The sequence below is a fragment of the Eulemur rufifrons genome, chromosome 15 (genome assembly GCF_041146395.1).
Source record: "Eulemur rufifrons isolate Redbay chromosome 15, OSU_ERuf_1, whole genome shotgun sequence".
Classification (NCBI taxonomy): Eukaryota; Metazoa; Chordata; class Mammalia; order Primates; family Lemuridae; genus Eulemur; species Eulemur rufifrons.
The window spans coordinates 46712918-46737308 of NC_090997.1; the positions used below are offsets into that span (position 1 = coordinate 46712918).

General features: G+C 38.6%; 1 protein-coding gene across 2 annotated transcripts in view; it reads right to left on the bottom strand.

The window, feature by feature from the left end:
* The window catches only part of MDN1 (midasin AAA ATPase 1), a 145451-nt gene that overhangs the window by 107081 nt on the left and 13979 nt on the right, over positions 1-24391 (bottom strand). For both annotated transcript variants that reach the window (XM_069488449.1, XM_069488448.1), the window contains exons 3-15: positions 22397-22621; positions 21964-22071; positions 21694-21883; positions 18331-18573; positions 17955-18086; positions 15175-15278; positions 13455-13569; positions 9581-9774; positions 8528-8609; positions 5051-5146; positions 3641-3753; positions 2338-2486; positions 1674-1734 (exon numbers count right to left, since the gene is read on the bottom strand). In XM_069488449.1, the coding sequence (XP_069344550.1) occupies positions 1674-1734; positions 2338-2486; positions 3641-3753; positions 5051-5146; positions 8528-8609; positions 9581-9774; positions 13455-13569; positions 15175-15278; positions 17955-18086; positions 18331-18573; positions 21694-21883; positions 21964-22071; positions 22397-22621 (1812 nt within the window). The remainder of the gene's footprint in view (positions 1-1673; positions 1735-2337; positions 2487-3640; positions 3754-5050; positions 5147-8527; positions 8610-9580; positions 9775-13454; positions 13570-15174; positions 15279-17954; positions 18087-18330; positions 18574-21693; positions 21884-21963; positions 22072-22396; positions 22622-24391) is intronic.

Here is a 24391-nt window from a genome sequence, read left to right on the forward strand (position 1 = left end):
TGCACTCATTGCACTATCCCCAAAAACCTTCTGAATCGTCCGAATATAGTTTCCAGGGAGGAATGTTCAAGCTTAATGCAAAATTTGATGCAGATTTGCTCTACTCGCTCAGTCATTTGGAATGCAATGGCCACACAGTACACATGCTCACTCAATGGCATCTAGCACCCCACTGACTAGCACAGTGATGTCATCATTGTTCATGCTCGAGCATTACAGCCCACTCTCCTTGGCTGCCAGGTTACATCAATTTCGCACATACCATTCTCCTTACATTAACAGTGGCTGGATACTTTCCGGACAGACCTCCTATTCTATTCACCAAGTTCCAACCAATGCAAAATTCTAGTTAATCGTATTTTGATTCTAACCTTTTTGTATTATCAATTGCATCAGGGCCCAAATGGACTCCTGTGCACCCACTATACTTAAAATGACTTGCATGGCTGACGTAACACTTCAAATTCTTAGAAGAGTTGGACCCAGTCCATTGTCAGTTAGTACAAGATTAATGCCATTTGTGTTAGGAATACTTAATAGTAAGAAATTACTGAAGACACACATAGATACAGAACAGACATACACATTACCATAGTCATGCCTGGTACAATAACAAATCACATATATTAGTAAGAACAAATTACCAAGTGCTTCACTGAGAATGAAGAGATTATGTATCAATGAACTAAACAGAAGTAAAAGGAGATAGAAAGATCATCTGGGAAAAATAAGTGACTACAGAATTACAGTAAGAGAGATAAGCCTCAGCTAATGGATTTTAAGACAGAAGATAACTGTAAAAGCTTTAATTAGTATATAATATGTGTAGAGCAGAATATAAGTAATGGGTAAGAAAAGGAAAGGCACCAAAAGGAAGGATTTCAAAGTAGCATTCTATCTGATCTGCAGATTTTTCAAAAAAAAAAAAAAAAACAAAACCCCACAACAAAGTAACAAAGTAGGATCTGAAACAAGAGTAAAAATAAAAATACTACACATAATATGATCCTCAAAGAAAGGGATAAATGAAGAGCTTTTTGGTGGACTCCATAAAGAATAAAAATCACTGTAAGTTCTATTATTTTATGTCTTTAAGGATTTTTTTAAGCAACAGCTCAATATAAGATATCTTACAGCATGCATCAGTTTTACAGGCTTCAGCACAAACCAAAATTGTTTGTAAAACTAACATATTGAAAAACACCAACATGGAAGAGCATTTTATTGACCACAGTGAGTACAATGGCAACATTTAACCAAGCCGAGGCGCTGACACTTCCTTCCCTTAGTGTTTCAGAGAGATGACTGAACTGCAAAAGGGTCTAGATTTAAATAGTGTGACTCAGAACTTATTCTTCAGATAAACTGCATACACAAATATTAGTCGATTACATACTTGTCTGGTTTTTCTTCCCCTTCCACAGTAATCTTTAAGACCAAAGACATCCCCGAAAAGAAAAAACAGAAAGAACTCAACTGTACTTTAAAGAAAAATATCTACACACCCAATAGCGCCCCAGTAAATCCAAATAAATACCCTGCTTGGGTGGGGAAGATGTGCAAGTGTTTGGACATTTTTCCACGGCTATTTTTGAGCTCTATAAGAAAACAGTATTTCTTACCTCAAGTAATAAACACAAATAACAAGAAAAAAATTTTTAAGTCACACTTACCCTCCAAGCAAGTCTGCAGTGTCACTTTGTTGATTCATATTGACAACCCTCAAACGGTGGCCTTTAAGAAAGAAAGGGCAAAAGAATTACTCCAAACACGTAAAGACTAATCATATCCAGTGTGTGCCTTAAGGAAGTGGGGACAGAGCAGAGGTCAAATTTTTAAATGTGTATTTCCTCTGATCCTCATTTTACTTTCAGGAATCTTAACTGTCCAAAATTTTCATATAACCCTCAGAGAGAGAGAGAGAAAAGAAGATTCACTATGGCATTATTGTTCTAGCATCAAATAACTGAGAACAAAAAGATCCTTCAGTAGGTCAATGTCTATAAATTAGAACTAAATAAATATCCAGTATGTAATACTATTCAGCCATTAGAAAGAATGAGGCATTTTGTTTATAAAGTTGTCCAACTTGCTTAACTAAATGCAACATGTAGAATATAATCCCGTATCTGTTTTGAAACAAAATCTAGCACAGGTATTTGCAGAACATATATTAGAAATGAAGATAATAATCTGTAAACAGTAGTTATTTCTGGAGAAAGAGATTCCATGTGGTGTGGTGGCACTTTTTAAACTCTAGTGGTCTTTGGACTTTTTTTTTTTTAAGTAGTCAGTGTAAAGTGTCTGGGGGCACAGCGCTGTCCCCCTAGGGGTTACCTGTGATGTGAGCCAAGTACTGAACAGTAGAGGTTTTGCCGGTCCCTGTCTCCCCCACCAGCAACACAGGCTCCCCTTTGCTGACACACACTGCAAGCTGTTCAATGAGAACAGAGGATGGCCGTGTAGCAGCAAAAGTGAACTTCTCCCTGGGAAGGGTAAAAAGGAGTATAAAAACCAGGCTGCAAGCTTCTTTTAGTGTTGTTCTGAGGAATCAGATTTTCTAGATTTAACAAACAAGAATAAGAAAACAGCTCAGAGAAATTATCTTCATGCTGTAACAGATAATCTTACAACATATATAGAATTTAGTCACTCTCCAAACACTGACTATTCATATACCTAGTACTATGCTAGGCTCCAGAGATTGAAAACACCAATTAAGACACTACATGTACTAGTTATGTCATCTTGGGCAAATTACTCAACCTACCTTAGTCTCAATTTCCTTACCTAGAAGATGTGGACAGTAACAGTACCTAGTTGTAACGGGTTGAATAGTCTTTCCCCAAAATTCATGTCCACCCAGAACCTGTGAATGTAACCTTACTCCAAAATAAGGTCTGTAGATTTAATCAAGTTAAGATAAGGTAAAACTGCATTACAGAAGGCCTTAAATGCAATGACTAGTGTCCTTTTAATAGAGAGATTTGGAGACACAGAAACATAACCAGGGAAGAAGGCTGGATGACAACAGGGAGAGATGGAAGTGATACAGGTACAAGCCAAGGAAAACCAAGGACTGCTGGGAGCCAAGAGAAACCAGGAATAGGCAAGAAAGTATTCTTCTTTAGACCCTTCAGAGGGAGAACCATGGTCCTGCTGACACCTTGAGTTCAGACTTTTAGCCTCTAGAACTGTGAAGGAATGTTGTTTAAAGCCATCAAGTTTATGGTAATTTGTTATGGTAGCCCTATGACACAAAAATACTAGTTCACAGGATTATTGTAACCACTAAGAAGTCAGGCATATAGTAAGTATTTAATGACCATTACCTAGATCTCAGAATCTTATATAACCCCAGACTTCAAGAAGTTTACAGACTAATGTTAGATATAGCCTCTCAATTGAGGCTTACTTCACTAAACACGGTGAATAAAATCAAGGACTGATCTCTACTGACATTCATCACCTCCTTCACCTATTAACACCTAGTTTCACAGAACATACTTTGGGAAAACACTGCTCCTTACCACGAAGCACACTGGAGCGATCACGGTTCAGATAGGTGTTCTGTGCTAGACTACACCTTCTATCAAGCTCCTAGTAACCCCACAGCCCACAGGTTAGTTTAGAACCTTACCTCTGTATGTGAACAGCCTCACTTTGTTTCCGCAGAAGCCGCACTCGACCCACTTGCACATCTAGTTCGTTGATCACAATTTCTGGCTTATAAAGTTGACAGAAGAATTCAGTCTATGGGAGGGAAAGATTTTACCTGAGTAGATATGCACATACTCTTCGAACATTTCTTCACCCAAGGTGGTTTATTGTGCCCCTCTAATTAGCTCTCTACCAACAATCACTCTAAGACAGGCGAGTTAATCAAGGAATCTTTTTCATTTTCCAAATTTCTAATACTATGTTTTTAAAAACATTGATCATGTTTCCCTGAAATGGTACTTTTTACCCATTCAAATAAGCCTCTGACTATATCTGAAGTGAACACTTTATCCCAATAAAGAGAGTGAAAAGTATGCTCTACACCTGAAAAAAAATCAAAGTAGTCTTTCTCCAGCCAAGCTTTCCTCTTCTTTAAATCTCTAACATAATGCAGTAAACTATGGTCCATGTGACTACAGCCAAAGCAAAAAGAGAAGCTGTGGTAGACACTCCTAGATGTCTGCTCAACAGCCATTCCTCTTTTGTCTGCCTCACTAATCCAAAGAACCCAGATTTCGTTCAGGTTTGGGACAGAAGTAAAATGAACAAAGTACTCTGGGAAAGTGAGCCCCTCCCAAAGCAAAGAAGATGAATATTGATCAGTCAAAGCCAATCATGGTGGTTTCATTTCTCTCACCTAATACAGTTAATATATTTTATTGTTTAAGTCACTTTCATTAAGGTGCTCTATTGTCTCCAGCCAAAACCATCCCAACTATTTCAGAAGCTTAAGAAAAATCTCTAGTATTGTAGTTCTCAACATAAGGCTTTTTACAGTCGCCATTCTTGTGGGAAAGCCAGATAAATGCCTCAAGATGAGCCCCTGAGTGAAAGGCTCTCTCCTCCAAAAATATCTATTTTGATATAAAACAAGAATGGAAATATATTAACGTCAGCAAAGAACCTAAGTAATACGTATACAGGCATTCATTGGTACTATTCTTTGCAACTTTTCTGATGATGGAATATAATAATAAAAAGGTGGGGGCAAAATCTGTGCACTAAACCACACGAAGGTGTTACTAAGACATAGTTACAGTCCTGGGTCTATGACCTACAGAATAAAATGTTCATTGAAACACCGGAGGAGAGTAAGGTATACATATGATAATAGGACATGGGGAAGCTTACTTTAAGACTGTGGCACACATGGAGAACTATTTGACATGGGAATACTGGAAGTTTTATGCCCATGATAGCTGTCAATAAAACTGCCAAATTTTATAGAGTTAACGTTGCAAAAGGTACTCCAAGTAATGATCAGAGACCAGCAAGCAAGCTAAATATCTCAGCTTTCTTTCAACAGTGAAATAAAAATAGCACTACATACCTTTTTCTTAGAAATGTTCAATTTGCTTCCAATAACTTCTGCCATTTTCAGCTTGCTTGTACGCTCAGAAAGCATTGCTGTGAAACAGTCCAGAGCCTATTAAAATAACCAAAGTAAATGACAACTGATTTTAAATATAATAATCACAGAGCTTCACTTTCCTGGCCACAAGAAAGAGGAACATAAATATAGCAAGAACATTTCTGCAGGACTACAGAGATCGCAAAAAGGTACCCAAACCCAGATTCAGGACCTTACCATAATGGAGAGAGACAGGTCACCAACAAATGTGAAGGATTTACTACTGAAATACTAGCAAAATTAAAAAACAAACAAACAAGAGACCTCAATTGGCAAATCCTAACTTCAGGCGAAGCATAGCAATTAGGGTTAATCATTGGATACATGGTTCATGTGAAAACTGACCCCATATAATGCCAAAGTAACACTCCAAAAGATTGCTTTCTAGCTTTGAGGGGAAACACGTGGTATACAAATCACTTGTATACCTTTACCCTAACCCAGTACTCAGTCTTAACAACTACCAATAGGCCAACCAGGTATGTCTTCTGAAGTAATGAAATACAAAGTACCACCAAAAATAGATTCTACCCCAAAAAAAGTTAAACTTGAATCCATCAAACATTTTGTTAAACTTCTATTTAGAGAAAATACAAGGGAGAATATAAGGTAAAGGACACCATGAGTGTCCTTTACATATGAGAATGTATAAAGAATATATCTAGTCTCTGCCCCCAATCCCTGGCATGGAGCTTCAAAAGACCCTTGGAATTACTCCAGTGAAGAGCATTTTTTATTATTCACAATGAATTCCTTTGGACCATGCCTGAGTTTCTACTAACACAGCAATTCATGGTGGATCCTTAGATAGTTTCAAGGGAAGGGCAGGCCAAGGCAGAAAGAGCAAGCTCATGATTAGGAGTTGAAACTTTCAGCACCAATCTCTGGAGATTGAGTTCAACCACATGGCCAATGACATAAGACCCCAATTAAACTCAAGATATACAAAGACCAGAGAGCTTCCTAGTTGGTGAACATACTGATGTGTCTGGCGGGTAGCATACCTTGACTCCATGGGAACAGATCCCTGGCTCTTGGGACCAGACCCCTGGCTCTTGGGACCCTCTCAAACCTTGCCCTTAGGTGTCTCTTCCATTTGGCTATTTCTAAGTTGTAACCTGTATAACAAGACTGTAATTGAAAGTATACCACTTTCAGTGAACTCTGTGAGTCATTCTATCAAATTATTGAACCTGAGGGGGTCACAAGAACCCCCAAATTTATAACTAGTCGACCATAAGTGTCAGTGCCCAATCCCCTAGACTTGCAGCTGGGGTCCGAAATAAGATAGTTTTGTGGAAGACTCAGTCTTTAAACCTGTGGGGTCTATACTAACTCTGAGTAAAGCCAAAATTGGACTGAATTCATTTCAAGACACCAGTTGGTATTACAGCAATACAGAATCAACCAGATAAGCCCAGAAGGTAAAATATTTTGTAAAATGAGGGATGTCTTCAACAAAGTAGTGTCTTTAAAAGGAGACTCTGAAATAGTAAAAGAGGTCTTAAGCCTAAATGCACAGAAAAATATCTGGAAGGACACATATTAAGGTGTTAGTGCCAGGGAATCTCTGGATGTGGGGATATTTTTATCATTTTGCTTTGCTATGTTGTTCTATTTTCAACAATACACACATATTGCTTCTCTCTTTTCTTTTTTTTGAGACAGAGTCTTGTTCTGTTGCCCAGGTTAGAGTGCCATGGCATCAGTCCAGCTCACAGCAACCTCAAACTCCTAGGTTAAGCAATCCTTCTGCCTCAGCCTCCCGAGTAGCTGGGACTACAGGCATGTGCCACCATGCCCGGCTAATTTTTTCTATATATTTTTAGTTGTCTGACTAGTTTCTTTTTATTTTTAGTAGAGACAGGGTCTCACTCTTGCCCAGCCTGGTCTCAAACCCCTGACCTCAAGCGATCCTCCCACTTCGGCCTCCCAGAGTGCTAGGATACAGGCAAGAGCCACCGCGCCCTGCCCATATTGCTTTTCTATTTATAAAATACTTGCATATGAATGTTCACAGCAGCATTAGTCACAGTAGCCAAAAGGTAGAAACAACACAAATGTCCATCAATAGATGAATTTATAAGATAAAATGTGTTCTGTCAATACAATGGAATATTCTTCAGCCTTAGAAAGAATGAAGTACTGATTCATGCTACAACATAGGTAAACCATGAAAATATGCTGAGTGAAGCAGCTAGATTAAAAAAGGCCACATATTATATGATTCCACTTATATGAAACATCCAGAATGAACGAATCTCTATAGAGAGAAGGTAGGTTAGCCCACTGCCAGGGGCTGCAGAGAGAAAAAAATGGAAATGAAGCAATTGGTATGGGATTTCTTCCTGGGGTGATAAAAATGTTCTATTATACAATTAGACAGTGACGATGGTTGTGTAATTCTGTGTACAGTCTAAAAAAAGCCATTGAATTGTATACTTTAAAAGGGTAAATGTTACAGTAAGGGATTATATCTCAATAAAGTGGTTTTATAACACACACACAATAACATTTCAAAATAGAGAATAAAAAAGAGAAATCAATACTACCATTGCCTCAATTTTATTAGAAAAGTACAAAACAAGGTTATCTGCAAGAAATGAGAAACCTAGCAAAATGGAAAGGAGAGTTCACTGGAGAACAAGGAATGAGGATAAAGACCACCGTAGCATTTCAGGATTTAGCTGAGCATTAAGGGTGCATTCCAAAGGTGTTTTTTCCTCTGCTCAAAGTAACCACCAAACACAAAGAGATAACTGAAAACCAAACTGGGTCACTATTCTCTCCTCAATCCCAAAAGAAAACACAATGCTTTTTAATCAAAACCCACCGATCTTTAGGTAGTACCAATTTTATTCTTAAGCTGGGAGGAATAAGTGTCTCTTTCTTCTTATTGAATACGGCAGAGCTGTAATTCAATAGGGCTTCCCTCACACCCAACACATTGTCCCCCCAATGTTATACTTTATAGCTTCCACATAATTTCTCTTGACTAAAGATAAAAAGCCCTACTGAGGCAAGTGGGGAGGGGAGGGAGCCTGACAAATACAAATTTATCAAATAGACTAGGAAATTATACATAGGAATAACTACTACATATCTTAGAAACACCGTATCTTACAGCATTATGTTTACCTGGTAGATTGTCTTTTCATTTTACCTTTAATTTTTATCTATTTTACTCTATCTCATACTATACTTCTTCTGAAGTTAGAATCACAAAATGTTTACTACACCCAATTAGTTTTAAGGCAACTTTAGTTCAGTGTTAACTAGCTAAGGATAATACGCCAGACCTAGACTACAGAAAAACTCTGATAGCAATCCAGAGACAGCAAATAACAATGGAAATTATAGAGCAAAGAGAAAACAAACAGGAAGATGGTATCTTACCTCTTGAAAAATATTTAGCGATGCTGATGAAGATGAACTGTCAAAGCTATGGGCAATCCTATTACACCAATTCAGTAGATCCCTTAAAAAAAAAATAATAATAAAATAAATAAAACACCCTAGGCCGAAGACTTCAGAGGCATGAGAATTTATTCAACCCACGTAAGTCTGGGGACATCTAACAACTCTCCCCTTTTGGGGAGGAATGTGAAGATAAAAAGTGTTCGAGGAAAGAATAAGTGAAGGGTCCCAGTCTTTACTCCTACCAGCAAGTGAACTAGCACTCATTTCTCCCCCACTGATGCCAGACTAGGTAGTGGAAAAGGTGGGAAGCAACTAACTCAGATCAAAATGAGGAGCTGCCCATTTCTAATTCTCACCTCACACAGGGAAAGTCAACCATGAAGAACGGAGGGCAATGGCACAGACCTCATTATACATAACAGAATCCAGGTCGATTTATTTAAGACCCCAAGGGTCAGAAAAGGACATCTAGTAAAAGAATTATGTTAATAACCATTCCCAAATTTGTCTTTAGAAGTTATTTTATTTTAATTTTTTTTAAAAACAGGGTCTCACTCTGTCACCCAGGTGGAGTGCAGTGGCGTCAGAGCTCACTGTAGCCTCAAAGTCCTGGGCTCAAGCGATTCTCCCATCTCATTAGCTAGGACTACAGGCATGCGCCACCACACCCAGCTAATTTTTTTTTAAGTTTTCTGTAGAGCTGGGGTCTCACTATATTGCCCAGGTTGGTCTCGAACTCCTGAGCTCAAGCAATCCTCCACCTTGGCCACCCAAAGTGCTGGGATTATAAGGCATGAGCCACCACACCCAGCCAAAAGTTATTTTTTAAAACCAAAAAGAACATTACCTTAATCAAGCCTTCCCAATCAGTAACTATAGATCTGAAATGGGGATCTGACACTATGAAGCCCCCTGGAAGTTTAATTCCAAAACCTGACCTCTCATAACAACCATTTACTTCTAGCTGGTAAGAAATTCTGAGGGAAGCATTTTTAAAATCTCAACTCAAAAATGTGTTTAGTCCAGTACCTTAGAGACAATTCTCTTCCCTCAAGGACTGGTCTTTTGTTTTCTCTTAGGGCTTCTGAAACTTCCATAGACGCCTGTTCACATCCAATGGAACTATCATTCCGAGAGTGATGTTTGTCTCCAGTAAGTTGGATATAAATGTCAAGCAGGTGATCAGCTGCTGCTGAGAGGCTGGGATATCTGCTCTGAAGAACCTGACAGAAGAATAAAAAAAGAAAGAAAATTTAGCAGGAGACATAATGATTTTTAAAAGCACACATAAACTGCTGCTAAAACCAATTAGACAAAAAATAGATTTTTCTATGAAATTTGTTATCTTTACCAAGTGTAAGAACTTGCAACCGGCCAAGCACCATGACTCATGCCTATAATCCTAGCACTCTGGGAGGCCAAGGAGGGAAGATTGCTTGAGCTCAGGAGTTCAAGACCAGCCTGAGCAAGGGCAAAAGCCATCTCTATTAAAAACAGAAAAATGAGCCAGGTGATGTGGCAGGCACCTGTAGTCCCAGCTACTCCAGAGGCTGAGGCAGAAGGATCACTTGAGATCAGGAGTCGGAGGTCGCAGTGAGCTATGATGACTCCACTACACTCTACCTGAGTTGACAGAATGAGATTCTGTCCCCAAAAAAAAAAAAAAAGAAAAAGAAATTGCACCCTTATCCACTCTTGCTCCCACGCCCACCCACCTACCACAAAGAAATACCATGATTTCTTCTACTCTAAACTCAGTTATCTGGCAATCCCACCATCTATAACACAGCTTAGCAGGTAGAAGTTAAATTGTAAAAGGGTCTCCTGGCAATCCAAACAAAGGCATCCTGGGCTACAGTGCCATGGCCTCAGTCTAGCTCACAGCAACCTCAAATTCCTGGCCTCAAGCGATCCTTCTGCCTCAGCCTCCCGAGACTACAAGCATGCATCACCATACCCAGCTAATTTTTTTCTATTTTTAGTTGCCTTGCTAATTTCATTCTATTTTTTAATAGAGATGGGGGGTCTCGCTCTTGCTGAGGCTGGTCTTGAACTCCTGACCTCAAGCAATCCTCCCACCCTGGCCTCCCAGAATGCCAGGATTATAGGGGTGAGCCACCATGCCCGTTAAAGAATCCCTTGAGTACTATTTCTCAAAACATAATTCTATATTCTAGTAAGAGTCATTACGTAAAAATGCAAAAGCAAATCAGAAGCAGTTAACAGAAAGAGGAAAAATAAATTGCTAAAACCACACCACAATGAAAGAAAATAATGTTAAGTACTAATAAAAACCAGCTGATCTTTTGACACACAATAGTTGTACAAATGTAAGGATAAGCAGTTGATCTTTTAAAAGCAGGCAGTAGAATTTAAAAGGCAAAAAAGCTAGTCTTATTCACTTCAATAGCTATTGAATTTACTGCAATATAATACAAAGTGTCCATAATATTGGTTCCAACGCTTTATAAGATGGATTTTTTTTTTTTTACTCAAGTCTGTTTGAGAAGGCAGGGAAATACATATATATTAGAAACACTTGGCCGGGCGTGGTGGCTCACGCCTGTAATCCTAGCACTCTGGGAGGCCGAGGCGGGTGGATTGCTCAAGGTCAGGAGTTCGAAACCAGCCTGAGCGAGACCCCGTCTCTACTAAAAATAGAAAGACATTATATGGACAACTAAAAATCTATATAGAAAAAAATTAGCCGGGCATAGTGGCGCATGCCTGTAGTCCCAGCTACTCGGGAGGCTGAGGCAGTAGGATCGCTTAAGCCGAGGAGTCTGAGGTTGCTGTGAGCTAAGCTGACGCCACGGCACTCACTCTAGCCTTGGCAACAAAGTGAGACGCTGTCTCAACAAAAAAAAAAAAAAAAAAAGAAACACTAATCATCAAATACAGTTAAATTAGCTTGAAAAGAATTACATGTGATTCCAATTTTTATATGTAATATTCACGTTTTGTATACATGTCCACATATTTACAAAAGATATGGAACTAAAACGTTAACAGTGTCATCTCAAGTGGCAGATCTTATAGATTGTATTTCTCTGTACTGAAGGATTTTACGACAAATTGGTTAACATATATATTTCAAATGCAGTAAAAAATAAGCACAAAGAAGAAGAGAATGAAATCAACAAATTCAATCAATAGATCTTTCGTATACGTTTTGGGGTATGGGGAAAACATTTACAAAATGGGTCACATACTTAGGCACAAAGAAAGCCTTGATAAGTTTATTTTTTTATAAGTCAGGTTTACTAAGCTATAATTTACATACTGGAAAATTCACTGTTTTAGATGTAGAGTTTTGACAAATGTACTATACAATTACATAATCACCATCACAGATAAGATATAGATTATTTCCATCATTCCCTTATGCCCTTTTGTAATAATCAATCCCTTCCCTATACTCGTGCCCCTGGGAATCATGAACCCGATTCCCATAACCACGGTTTTGTCTTTCAGGTCTGTCATATACGTGGACTCCTACAGGACATAGTCTATAGTTTGGTTTCTTTTACTTAGCATGTTTTTAAGATTCATCTAGACATTAGTGTATGTATCAAAAGCTCATTTGTTTTTACTGCTGAGTAGGAATTCCATTATATAAGCATGTGTTGTATTTATGATGGGGGGAGCTATTTTTACATGGAAAAATACTTTATCAAGTTTAACACTTCAGTAAAGGCCAAGCTATTTGGAAAAAGGGTTCTGAATAGAAAAGATTTTTATGTACTCTCTACGTAGTCATTTTCTATCTTAGGCAAAAAATATCTTTTATTATTACCTTAAATGTCAACATAAAACACATTATCACTTAAAAACTAATCTGACATGAAATGGGTCTATTACCAATTTGATACATATTTGGGAATTCATTCCTTTAATAAGCATATATTAAATACTTATTTTTATCAGACAGTACTGCAGGGATGGGGGAACAAAATAAATAAGGAATGAAGTCCACCCTCAAAAAGCTCTACCTGGTGTGAGAAGCAGATATGCAAGCAATATGATCAGCCCTGCTTGGGAGACCCAGGAAAGTCTCACAGAGCACCTGTTAGAGGTCACCAATGGCTGTAAGTGGGCACTACCAGCAGAGAGAGCAGGCCACCTAAGACTTAAGACTCTTAAGACACTTCAGACACTCGGGCACATTCAAGGTATATGGGGAAGACAAGGTTTGAAAAAAATGCCAGGGGCGAGTTTCTGGCACTTACTATGTATGAGAATAGCACTCTGTAAATCGCTTATTTTTTTTTAAGTACAGTTTATTATTTCAGTAAGAAGTCAAAGACAGTATCTTTCTAGGCACAAGAGATCTGGGAATAGCAGCAACAGAAATGTAGTTGCTTGTGTTTTCCATGAATTCAACATAGGAGACTTTTTATTATAATCAGCAATACTACAAAGTCAATCAATGTATAAAATCTGTAAAATAATTCACCTCAATTCTCATTAATGCCCAGATCAAAATGTGCATTAAGTTGTTAAGTGTGAAAGACGTTAGTTACAAATCAACTTAGTAAAAAGATTGTAGAGACAACTGGGAAAATTTAAATATAATCTAAGAATTAAATAATACTAAGAAACTACTGTTCATTTTATTGGGTATAATATTATTGTGGTTATATATGAAAATGCTCTTAAATTTTTAGAAATGCATGCTTTAGTATTTAAGGGTGAAATGTTAGGGGGCTTGCATTCAAACATTAACAAAAAATAATAGATGAAGCAACTACAGTAAAATGTTAGAACATATAGTGTTAAAATTTAGGTTGGTGAGAATTTTGGTGGTTCATTATACTATTTCCTTTATTTTCATATAAATTTGGAACTTTTAATAAAAAAAAGTAAAGAAGAAATGCATTGATACTTTCTATTGCCCACATACCTCATTCAGTTCTGTCTTATCCAGGTTATCTAGGTGAATTTTGGTCCAATATTTGTTCAGCAAAGCAGCATGACTATTTAGTGGTCGATACCAATTTCCTCCACAGCTCAAGAGTCTGCATTTCAAAATAAAAAATAAAGTCACACAAAATTCCCAATTATAATCCGCAATTATACCCCTAGATATTACTTGTACATTATCTCACATTTGTACACATATATGAATAACACTCATAATCCCTTCTGGTCCCAGATACCCCTTTGTTGGGCTTACAGGGCAGATGACAAATGAAAGGCTCACAGTTAACCCACATTTGACTCTTCTCCTAGGAAGGAGTGACAGAGCTTTAACCAAGTATTTTCAAATCACTGAAAATGATTCTATGAAGTAAACATTTTGATCTAAATGACATGTTCCATGATCCTCTTCCTTAAAGCATAAATAAATTCAGGAAGGAGAAAACATAATCCAATGCCCATAGTATTAAGTTCACTGCTTATTACTAGAAGTTAATAGTATATAAAAGCATTAAAAATTTCCAGAACAAAGTAGAGAAGGAATATACATTAAATATACACTCTGGGGAAGCTACATGCTTACACATAAGCCACCTGATATTCAAAACAACTGCTCTAAGAAGAAAGTGCCATTCTTTTCTTTTAATGCATAAGGACAGTAATGTCCCTTAGTCACTCAACTATGACCACAAATTGCAGAGTCAAAAACTGAATTCAAGTTTGTCTGATCTCAAGTTTGTCTGACATCTTTCCATGATGTCCCAGGACTTTCCGGGAAACGTCTAAATCTAGCAGGAAAGAACTTCACTATCTTTGTAAATAAAATCAAGGTCTATTAAAAGGAACACAGTCTAGCAAGGTGTCCCTTGATAACTGTTAGGTTAGTTCCACAGTCCATCTCACAGTGAATGTCTACTGAAATAAATACTAATGCAATCATTAAATATACTATGATGTTAGTTTCACTTGTGGGCATTTTAAAACCTTGGAGAAGCTATACAGGTATAGGCTAACAGTAAGAAATAAACCACTGAGGCCGGTCATGGTGGCTCACGGTTATAATCCTAGCACTTTGGGAGACCGAGGCAAGAGGATCGCTTGAGCCCAGGATTTTTAGGAGGAAGAGAGAGTAGCGGGGGAAGAAAAAGGGAAAGGGGAGAGGGGAGAGGGGAGTAAGAAGAAGGGGAGAGGGAAGTGGGGAGGAGTAAGGGGGAGGGAAGGAATAAACCAATAAACCACTGCCTTCAAGTTACTATAAAATGTTGATGGGGCATATACAAAGTCTGCTCAAGTTTTATTCCTTTGTTCAGGCTTATAGTTAATTAATTTAATTATTTGAAATCTACATATAATCATCACCACAGCCATTAATTAGGTACTTACCATGTAACATGTCTTCAATGCAAGTCATTTCACTTAATCTTTACAGCTACCATTTGACAGGATTCAAATCCAGGGTTATTTAACAATAATCTCACCTCTGATTATTTTTGAAAACATGAAAATAAGAATGTTTTTAACCGGTTATTTATTTTTAATTTGGAAAAAAAACCCTTTTGTAAATTGAGATAAGGCTAGACCTATCATGAGCTCCAATTAATCTTGCTTCAAGTTGCCCCGGAGAACTGTATTCCAGGATTCCTGGATTTGGCATGCAGACTTAGTGGCTCCAGAGTGGGAAGAGAATCATAAATAGGACATACCTCCTGGTGGCAAAAAACTGAAATCCAGGAGCCACTTTCAGGCAGTCTCCTCGGCCAGGAATCAAGAGCTCTCCATTTTCCAAAAGAGGGATCAGTACAGAAACCTAAATCACAAAACCCCACTGATAAAGTAAAGCTCTTTAGACAGAAGTAACAAAAAACAAGCAACTCTCTCTCCAAATGACACACCCTTGGAAGAAACATCACCTCTCCTAGTGCAAACTGGGGTCAAAATGCAGATGGGGATGTCTGCACCATCTTCACTCTAGCACAGAGATTTAGTCATTCAGCATTCCCTGCGTGTCTTCTGCGGACCACAACTAAGGAAGTAAAGCCTAGAGTTTGAAGTGAGATGATAGGGATGCACACCACACAACACAATCAGTGTGGCCCTAGGGGTATAGAGAGCCATATGTGAAGAGAGGAAGGCTCTAGATCAGAATAGAGTGATTGAGAAACAAGGCAGTGAAGCCTTCCCTAAGGTATGCCATTCACTGAGTCTTACAGGATGAGCAGAAATTAGCCAGGTTTGGTGGGAGAAAAATAGCACATATACTCCAGACAGAGGTATTCAAATGCATAAAAAAACTGATATGCCTAAGAGTATGACATGAACAAATTCTGTTATGGTAGCATAGAATATGCATGTTAAGCAGAAGAAAGAGGCAAGGCTTAGAGATAAAGGAAAAAAGGCTTCCTGCTGAGACAAGGACTGTGAGCTTTTCTGTAAGACTTATTGAGAGGATTTTAGGCTGAGGAAAAAAACCCAATTATATACTTTAGAAAATCAACTGTGCAGCAATATGGAAGACAAACTGAAAGGGAGCTAGACTACAGAAAAGGAGACAGGAAAGGACACTATTCAGGTAACAAAGGCAAGATGGATTGGTAGGTGGATAAAATAGGAAAGTCAGTGCTAAGGCAGTAAGATTGGAAAGAACAGAATAACCAGAGAAGGAAAAGGCAATAAGCGATATGGAGACTAACTGAATGAGAGGGAAGAAGAAAGAGGCATCTAGGTTGCGGCTTGGTAACCATGTAGGAAAAAAGGCTGTTCTGAAAAAAATAAGTACTAATTTGGACATCTTGTTGTACTGGTTATGTGACATCCAAGCAGAGATTTTTTTTTTTTTAAAGTGTGGACTAGACATATGGATCTAAGACTTGAGTTTATGGAGAAGTTTGAAAAAGAAAAAACAAAATGAGAAGAGCAGAGAGCCAAGGAAGAGGGTTCTAAAATATCAGACATAACTTTTTTAGGCATCATTATTTCATACATGGCCAGGAGCTGAAAGAGAAGCCCAAAATAATATAGGAGCAACTCCAGGATACTCCAAAACTTGAAATTAAAGAAAATGATCCTGAATGAGATCTGTAAAAGCTACTTTAAAATGGTAATGGGTCAACTAGTAGCTGAGAAGTTCTGAAAATAAAATAATAATCAAGGAGATCTGTATATGTTCTTTAGTAAATGTAACTTCACTATAATAATTAAGTGATACACACATTTGAAATAAATGTGTTATCAGAAGGGGAATATTCTGCACAAAATAGAACTCAAAGTACAAAAATTTTCTGATGTTTATCAGGCACTGCCAAAGAGAGACAAAGATAGAAATTGTCAGTTTGGTCTTTAATCAGGACTTGGTCACCAGAGAAATATACTTAGCTATGGGACAGGGTTAGATCCCTAGGCTCCATCATGGCCTGGAGAGAACATCCCTTATATTTATCTACCTTCTTTGGTTCTAATTCCACAATCCATAAGCCAGCTAACCTGATATCTGAAAAACTGCCCAGGAAGGAGGACACTACAAAAGGAAAAAAGCAAGTACTTTAAACCGGCCTTATGGTTCATATTTCAATTTTATTTTTAAAATTGAGTCAGTTTCATTAAGAAAACTGAGTTTCCAGCCTTATAAAACTAAACATTAAGACCTAAAACACAATGATAAAATTGTGAGGCCCTGTTTGGACCAATATCCCCAAACATCGTCACACTCTAAAAACACTGACACAAGATACACTTATTTTCAGCCACTCCTTCCCCCTCATGTCCCTAAACTTATACATGCCCACATACATACTTTCATTTTCTCTCTTGTGTCTAAGAGGAAAAAGTCCGTATACAGTTAATCTGAGGGTTCACCTTAAAAGAAAATTTAATCTCAGGAAAATCTGTCCAAAGGAAGAATTTTTCATCCTGTAATACATTTCTCTGGTCAGCCTTCAGAAAATAGAGGAAACACAGACTGCCTCAATGGCTAAATTTCATATACAAGAAGTGGTCTTTCTGAAAACCAAAATACACATCCAGTATATTTTTCCTAATGGAACAAAGACAGGGCCACTCTTACTACATCATCTCCTCCTTCATTTATCTCTCCTCAGTCCAATGCTCTATAGCTGCCATAGCTCGGACACAGGATCTCAACGTACTCACAACACAGTTAAGATGTTCCTCACCAGACCTATTACTGGAAAAGCTGTGAAGCTAATCACATACTCAATAAGAGGAGGGAAAACTATTGTGAAACTGGTCACATATGTAACTACTACAAGAAATAGCACAGGCAAAATTTTATAAATTCTCTATCAAACAAGAAACCAGTAAAGTAATCAAGACCTCAAATCAGATCAGTAGGTAACCATGAATAAGCTTCCTATAACATATCATGACTAATCAATACTTCTATTGTTTAAATCATCCCTAGACTAACAAAATACTCTTTAAAGATAGAAAAGATGTTAGGAGGCAAGGATTTAGCAAGACAACATACCACATCTAAAGGAGCATAGTCAATATCCTCCAGAAGGATCCAGTGGCCCATTGTGGCTGCCTGTGTCAGGGTGCCAGGCTGCCACACAAACTCTCCAGGGACATCTGTGCAGCGATACATCCCCAACAACATCTGTAGAAAAAGGATAAAGTAATTACTGAAACCACACACTCTGAGGTGTCAATGCTACATCTTTTCATTAATTGTTAAACTTCTATAGGGATATAGATAGGTAAACACTTATGGTTTACTCAGTTTGGCCCAACAGTATGAACAAGACCAATAACTCTTCTTATATTCCCTTAGCAAAAACAATACTTGAATGCAAATGTTCATAATCATGCCAACCCACCAAAACTCACCATTTCTTTATTACCTTACTGTCAGTCTGATCTCCAAGCTGGACTTTGAGAAGCTGAGGAGGCTTCCTTCTACCTGTAACTGCGGCTAAATATTCAACTAAGGAAGTTTTGCCACATCCTATTGGTCCTTCCAACAACACAGCATTCTGGGAAGCCACTGCCACAGCCATGGTCTGAAGATTTTTGCAGACAGATTCCACCAGCACATAAGACCGAAGGGCCAGCTCATGTTCACGCGAAGAACTCCTATTACTAGCCTAAGGAGGCACGTGAGAAACAAAAGGCATGTCAAGAGGAGTCCTTCCTGGCTGGGCACAGTGCCTTGGGCCTATAATTCCAGCACTTTGGAAGGCTGAGGCAGGAGGATCGCTTCAGCCCAGGAGTTCCAGGCTGCAGTGAGCCATGATCGTGCCCACTGCACTCCTCTAGCCTGGGTGACAGAGGAAGACCTTGTCTCCAGGATTGAGAGGAAAAAAAAACGAGTCCTGCCCCTCAAAGAACATAGGTTAATTTCTACAACAATGCTTCCACTGACCTTACATAAACCTCTGCCAATAAATTAGTACTACCAAAACTATAACATCATGTATGTTATCCAAAGTAAGGATCTGACATTTTTTCCTTTACTTTCCATTTTTTGGTGGGATGGGGAGTAGGAAAGCAGAATTTGTTAAGAATTTAAGAAAACATCTCCCAAAGTTTTAAGTAGACAAAAAAATTCACACACAGGGGTAGAGAACAAATCTCATCTCTTACTGTTGGATTTTTAAAACTTTTTTTCCTCTTCCCATATTTTTCACATCTAAGATCAAGAATGCACACAATAAATTTCTGAGACAACAACTGAAAATGGACACTGAGAGGATATTTTATATTATAAAACTATTAATTTCTTAGGTGTAATAAGAGTACAGGAGCTATTTTTTAAGTATCTTTCTTTTAGAGATACATACTGAAGTATTTAGGTATAAAATAATATGATGCCTGAGATTTGCTTCAAAATAATACAGTGAGAAGAAATCATGCAGAAATATAAATAAAACATAATTGATCATATATTGGTAATTACTGAAGCTATGTGATAGGTACATAGGTATTCATTACACCATTCTTTCTACTTTGGAATATGTTTGACATTTTCCATACCAAAAAGTTAAAAATAACATTAACGCACCCAATAAGTTTAATGGATATAGTTTTCAGTTTTGCAAGATGAAAAAGTTCTGGAGAATGGTTGCACAACAATGTGAACTGAAGTATAAACTTTAAAATGTTAAGATAGTAAATATCATGTGTACATTACTACAAAGTTTAATAGTAATGCATCCAATACACATGGGGGAAAAGATTTCTTGGGAAAGAGGAATGATTAATAACTTTTAAGGGGTAGTAAATTCTTAAACATGACAAGTCCCCTAGAGATGTGAGAGGACAAAATGAGAAATTCAGGACTGAAGCTCTTAACTTTCTTAGGGCTATCACTCTCAGCAATCTGGCAGGCAGGGTGGGACATAGCACCACTCGCACTTCTGCCCCCTTGGCCCCACCACCAGGCCCATCCCCACCAGAAGCCTTCCCTATGTTAAATTCTAATGCCCCAAACCTAATTTGTTAGGATAGTGGTTACAGGATTGGGGGCAGGGGGAAGAGAGGTGAGCACTGTAGGAAATAGGTCTTAGTCACTACAAGGAAACTCAAAGAGCTTTGGAGGTGCTGGTTTTTTGGTGCTATTTACACAGATACATTCAATTTATGAATAACCACTGAGCTATAATACTTATGACATGCACAGTTTCCTATACATATATTATACATTAATTCAACATTTTGTTAACACTGCTACCCAGGGACCAAGTGATGGTTCACGAAATGACCCACTGGCTCACATCTGTAATCCCAATATGTTGGGAGGCTGAGACAGGAGGACTGCTTGAAGCCAGGAGTTTGAGGGCAGCCTGGGCAACACAGCGAGACCCTGTCTCTACAAATAAAAAATAAAATTTAAAAAGAAAAAAACCAGAAATAATCCAGGACTTGTTCCAAGAAGAAAAGGGGTGTATCCGACCAGTGATAACTGAGTAAAGGCTGCTGGGGGAAAAAAGACTGGTTCCCAATGGTTCCAGATTTATGATCTGTAAGCCTAAGTGTGGTCTAGAGCCAAATGACCTGGAAAGGTCATTTCATGACAGGAAGGCAGTACGTTACAAATACTCACCTCTCATACAACTGACAGAATATTCTGGTAGAAAAGAGACTGCTGGGAGTTATCACTAGGCCTCACCCTGTCTTTGCCACAGAGCAATCCAAAGGCCTCCAAGCAAGTCATTCGGCCTTTGAATTACATTAATATGGGATCACAACCTGTGCAACCCAACTTCACACAGTTGTCCTAACAAACAAACAAGAAGATAAATGGTCCAGGCACGGTGCAGTGGCTCACGCCTATAATCCTAGCACTTTGGGAGGCTGAGGCAGGAGGATTACCTGAGCTCCTGAGTTCAAGACTAGCCTGATCGGCCGGGCGCGGTGGCTCACGCCTGTAATCCTAGCACTCTGGGAGGCCGAGGCGGGTGGATTGCTCAAGGTCAGGAGTTCGAGACCAGCCTGAGCGAGACCCCGTCTCTACTAAAAATAGAAACACATTATATGGACACCTAAAAATCTATATAGAAAAAAAATTAGCCGGGCATAGTGGCGCATGCCTGTAGTCCCAGCTACTCGGGAGGCTGAGGCAGTAGGATCGCTTGAGCCCAGGAGTTTGAGGTTGCTGTGAGCTAAGCTGACGCCACGGCACTCACTCTAGCCTGGGCAACAAAGTGAGACTCTGTCTCAACAAAAAAAAAAAAAAAAAAAAAAAAAAAAAAAAAAAAAAAAAAAAAAAAAGACTAGCCTGATCAAGAGCAAGACCCCGTTCTCAACTAAAAATAGAAAAATTAGCCTGGCGACATGGCATGCACCTGTAGTCCCAGCTACTCGGGAGGCTGAGGCAAGACGATCACTTCAGCCCAGGAGTTTGAGGTTACAGTCAGCTACAATGATGCCACCACACTCTGCCCAGGGCAACAGAGCAAGACTGTCTCAAAAGGGAAAAAAAAAAAAAAAAAGATATATGGAAGAGAGAGCTTTGCTAGAGTTAAAGGCATCACATAAGCCATCATTATAGTTTCTAATTTTACATTAAACGCAGACAAAGGGAATACCAAGGAAAGTCCAAGGTGAATTTCTCTTAAATTTCTCCCTGAACACTTCCAAAATTGGAGTGGCAATTAAACAAACTCAACTTGGCTTATGTCTTGTACACAGAGCTCAGCCAACGAAAGAGCACAGTTGTGTTTAGGAGGGAGAAGGGGGCACACCCCCTACTGATGCCAACATACCTGCTCACCAAGGGCTGGTGGCTGCCTGGGCAGCACCACACCACAGACAGCTGTCACCTTGGAGGAGAGGTCAGCTGAAGTAAGATGTCCCTGTAAGTACTCCTGTTCCTTCTTACTCCAAAGGGAGGCTTCTGGATTGGCCAAAACCAAGGCCTTCTCCAAGTCCTGCAATTGGGCCTCTTCTAATAACCTAAGGGAAAGGAGAATCTCAACAATTATTTTATTGCACATAAAACCCACAGTAGAACTTCTAGGAAGGCTCCTGCTTACCTCAACCTGAAATGGATCAATTCATCACTATTAAAAATCTTCTTAAGGAATGATAACTTGTGCTCTTCATTCATACAGGTGACCAATGCAAGACAATTAGCTGTGTACCTGGAGAAAAAATATATAAATTCAGCTGATTATGAAGAATAAAGAAAATTTACTAGCCAACACTAGAAAAGGAAACCTTAAAGAATTATTACAATACACTTTTAAGAGTAGAAAAGGCAAGTCAGTCACAATGAATTCACTTTTTGGAACTTGAAAAAATCATATCCTCTGAAATGACACATGATTAAGATGGAATTCAAAAATCTAAGAATGTAACAAACTTAAAATGGTTTCCTTTCCCTCCTCGCACACGCACACAGAACTCCACATACACCCTCTACCATCCCCACACTAGAAGTACAAGAAAAGTCTAACAGTTACACACCAGCGGACCAAGGTATCATGGCTTCTGAGGAGAGGAACACACACACTCCAATCCCAGAGCTCCCGGAACACAGACTGCTCTTGCTGCAAAAACTTGTAGGCTGCTTCCATTAGGTCCCGGAGCTTCATCCGCCTGCGCCCATAGCGGACTGGATTAGCGTCTGAACTCTCTAGAAATAGTCTTTGAAAGACTGGAGAAGTATCCTTGAAATACCTCAGGGCAAATCTTCAAAAAGAAAGAAAGTTAGAATGCAGATGTCCCTGACTTCCAAAGATTCGACTTATGATTTTTTGACTTTACAATGGGTTTATCACAGTAATAAATGCATTTTCAACTTACAATTTTTTTTTTTGAGACAAAGTCTCACTCTGTTTCCTGGACTAGAGTGCAGTGGCACCATCATAGCTCACTGCAACCTCAAACTCCTGAGCTCAAGGCATCCTCCTGCCTTAGCCTCTCCAGTAGCTAGGACTATGGGTGTGTGCCACCAAGCCCAGGTAATTTTTTTTAAAATTTTTTGTAGCAACTAAGTCTCCCTATTGTTGCTTAGGCTGGACTTGAACTCCTGGCCTCAACTGATCTTCCCGCTTCGGCCTCCCAAAGTGCCAGGATTACAGGTGTGAGCCAGCACGGCTGACCAATTTTCAACTTAATATTTTCCACAAAGAGTATCTTTTATTTCTTTAGTTGGTGAGAGAATCAAAGAACACATGTCTGCTAATACAGGACCACAGAACAAAACAGAACTCCCAAGGATCTCAGAACACAGGGAGACAAATGCTAACCACCTAGTCCTCAAATTGTATTCTGTTCAATTTTAGAAACCAGGACCATGGCATAAGATATGTAACTACAATATAAAAAACATAATTACCCACAAAAACAGAGGTACTTGTAAGAGTTTACTACTGAAAATGCACTTACTTCCAATGAACATTTTATTGAACACTATGAGCCAGCCAGACAATGTGTTAATACCTAGGGATTCAACAGGTATTTTTCTTGAGGAGCCTGCTGTCTAATAATGACGACAGCCAATTACAGAAACAATAAGAGGCACAAAGAAAAAAGAGTCAAGTGAACCTGGGCATGGGGAGCAGGAAGAGATGCTTAGGTTGCATCCTAAAGGATGAAGAGGAGATCCACATGAAGGTATGAAGAAAAAAAAACATTCCACGCAGATGAAACAAAAAGTTCACTAAGACAGCATTAGGAAACAGCGTGGTATGCAGAAGCAACCACAAGCAGTGTGTTATGACTAGATATCTCCTGGCAGAAAATGAGATGAAGGGGAAGAGAAGGCAGTGGCCAGAATATATGAAGCTTATGAAGCCCTAGTAAAGACGCTGAGGCTTCATTGTACTGTCTTAGTTTTCCACACAGATCTATTCGTCTACAATAAATTCTAAGAGACTTAATGAGAAACACTGGTGTAAACTGAGTTATAAAGGCTTCTTTATACACTCAGAAAAAGCTTGAGTAGTCCTAGAATCTCTAGATTGCTTGTTCAGTGAAGGTATTCCCCAGTACAATGCTAGTCTGTAAAGACTGGGAGAGGTGGCTGTTTTTTCAAATGCCCAAGTCTTAATTACAACAACAAAAAAAATTGCAAAGAACACAAAGAAGCAGGGAAACAGAGCCCAAAAAGGGAAAAAATAAAACTCCAGAAACCAACTCTACAAAAACACAGATATATAAACTACGTGACAAATAATTGAAAATAAATAACTTTCATAAAGATGCTCAATGAGCTAAAAGCTAACACAGGTAAACAACTAAATGAAATCAGGAAAACAATGTACAAACAAAAGAACAAAGAGACAGAAGCTACAAAAAGAAACACATAAATTCTGTGCCTGAAATATACAATAATTAAACTGAAGGAAAACATCACTAGAGAGTTCAACAACCTACTTGACCTGGCAGAAAAAAGAATCAGCAAACCTGAAGACAATTCATTTGAAATTATCAAGTCAGAGGAACAGAAACAAAAAA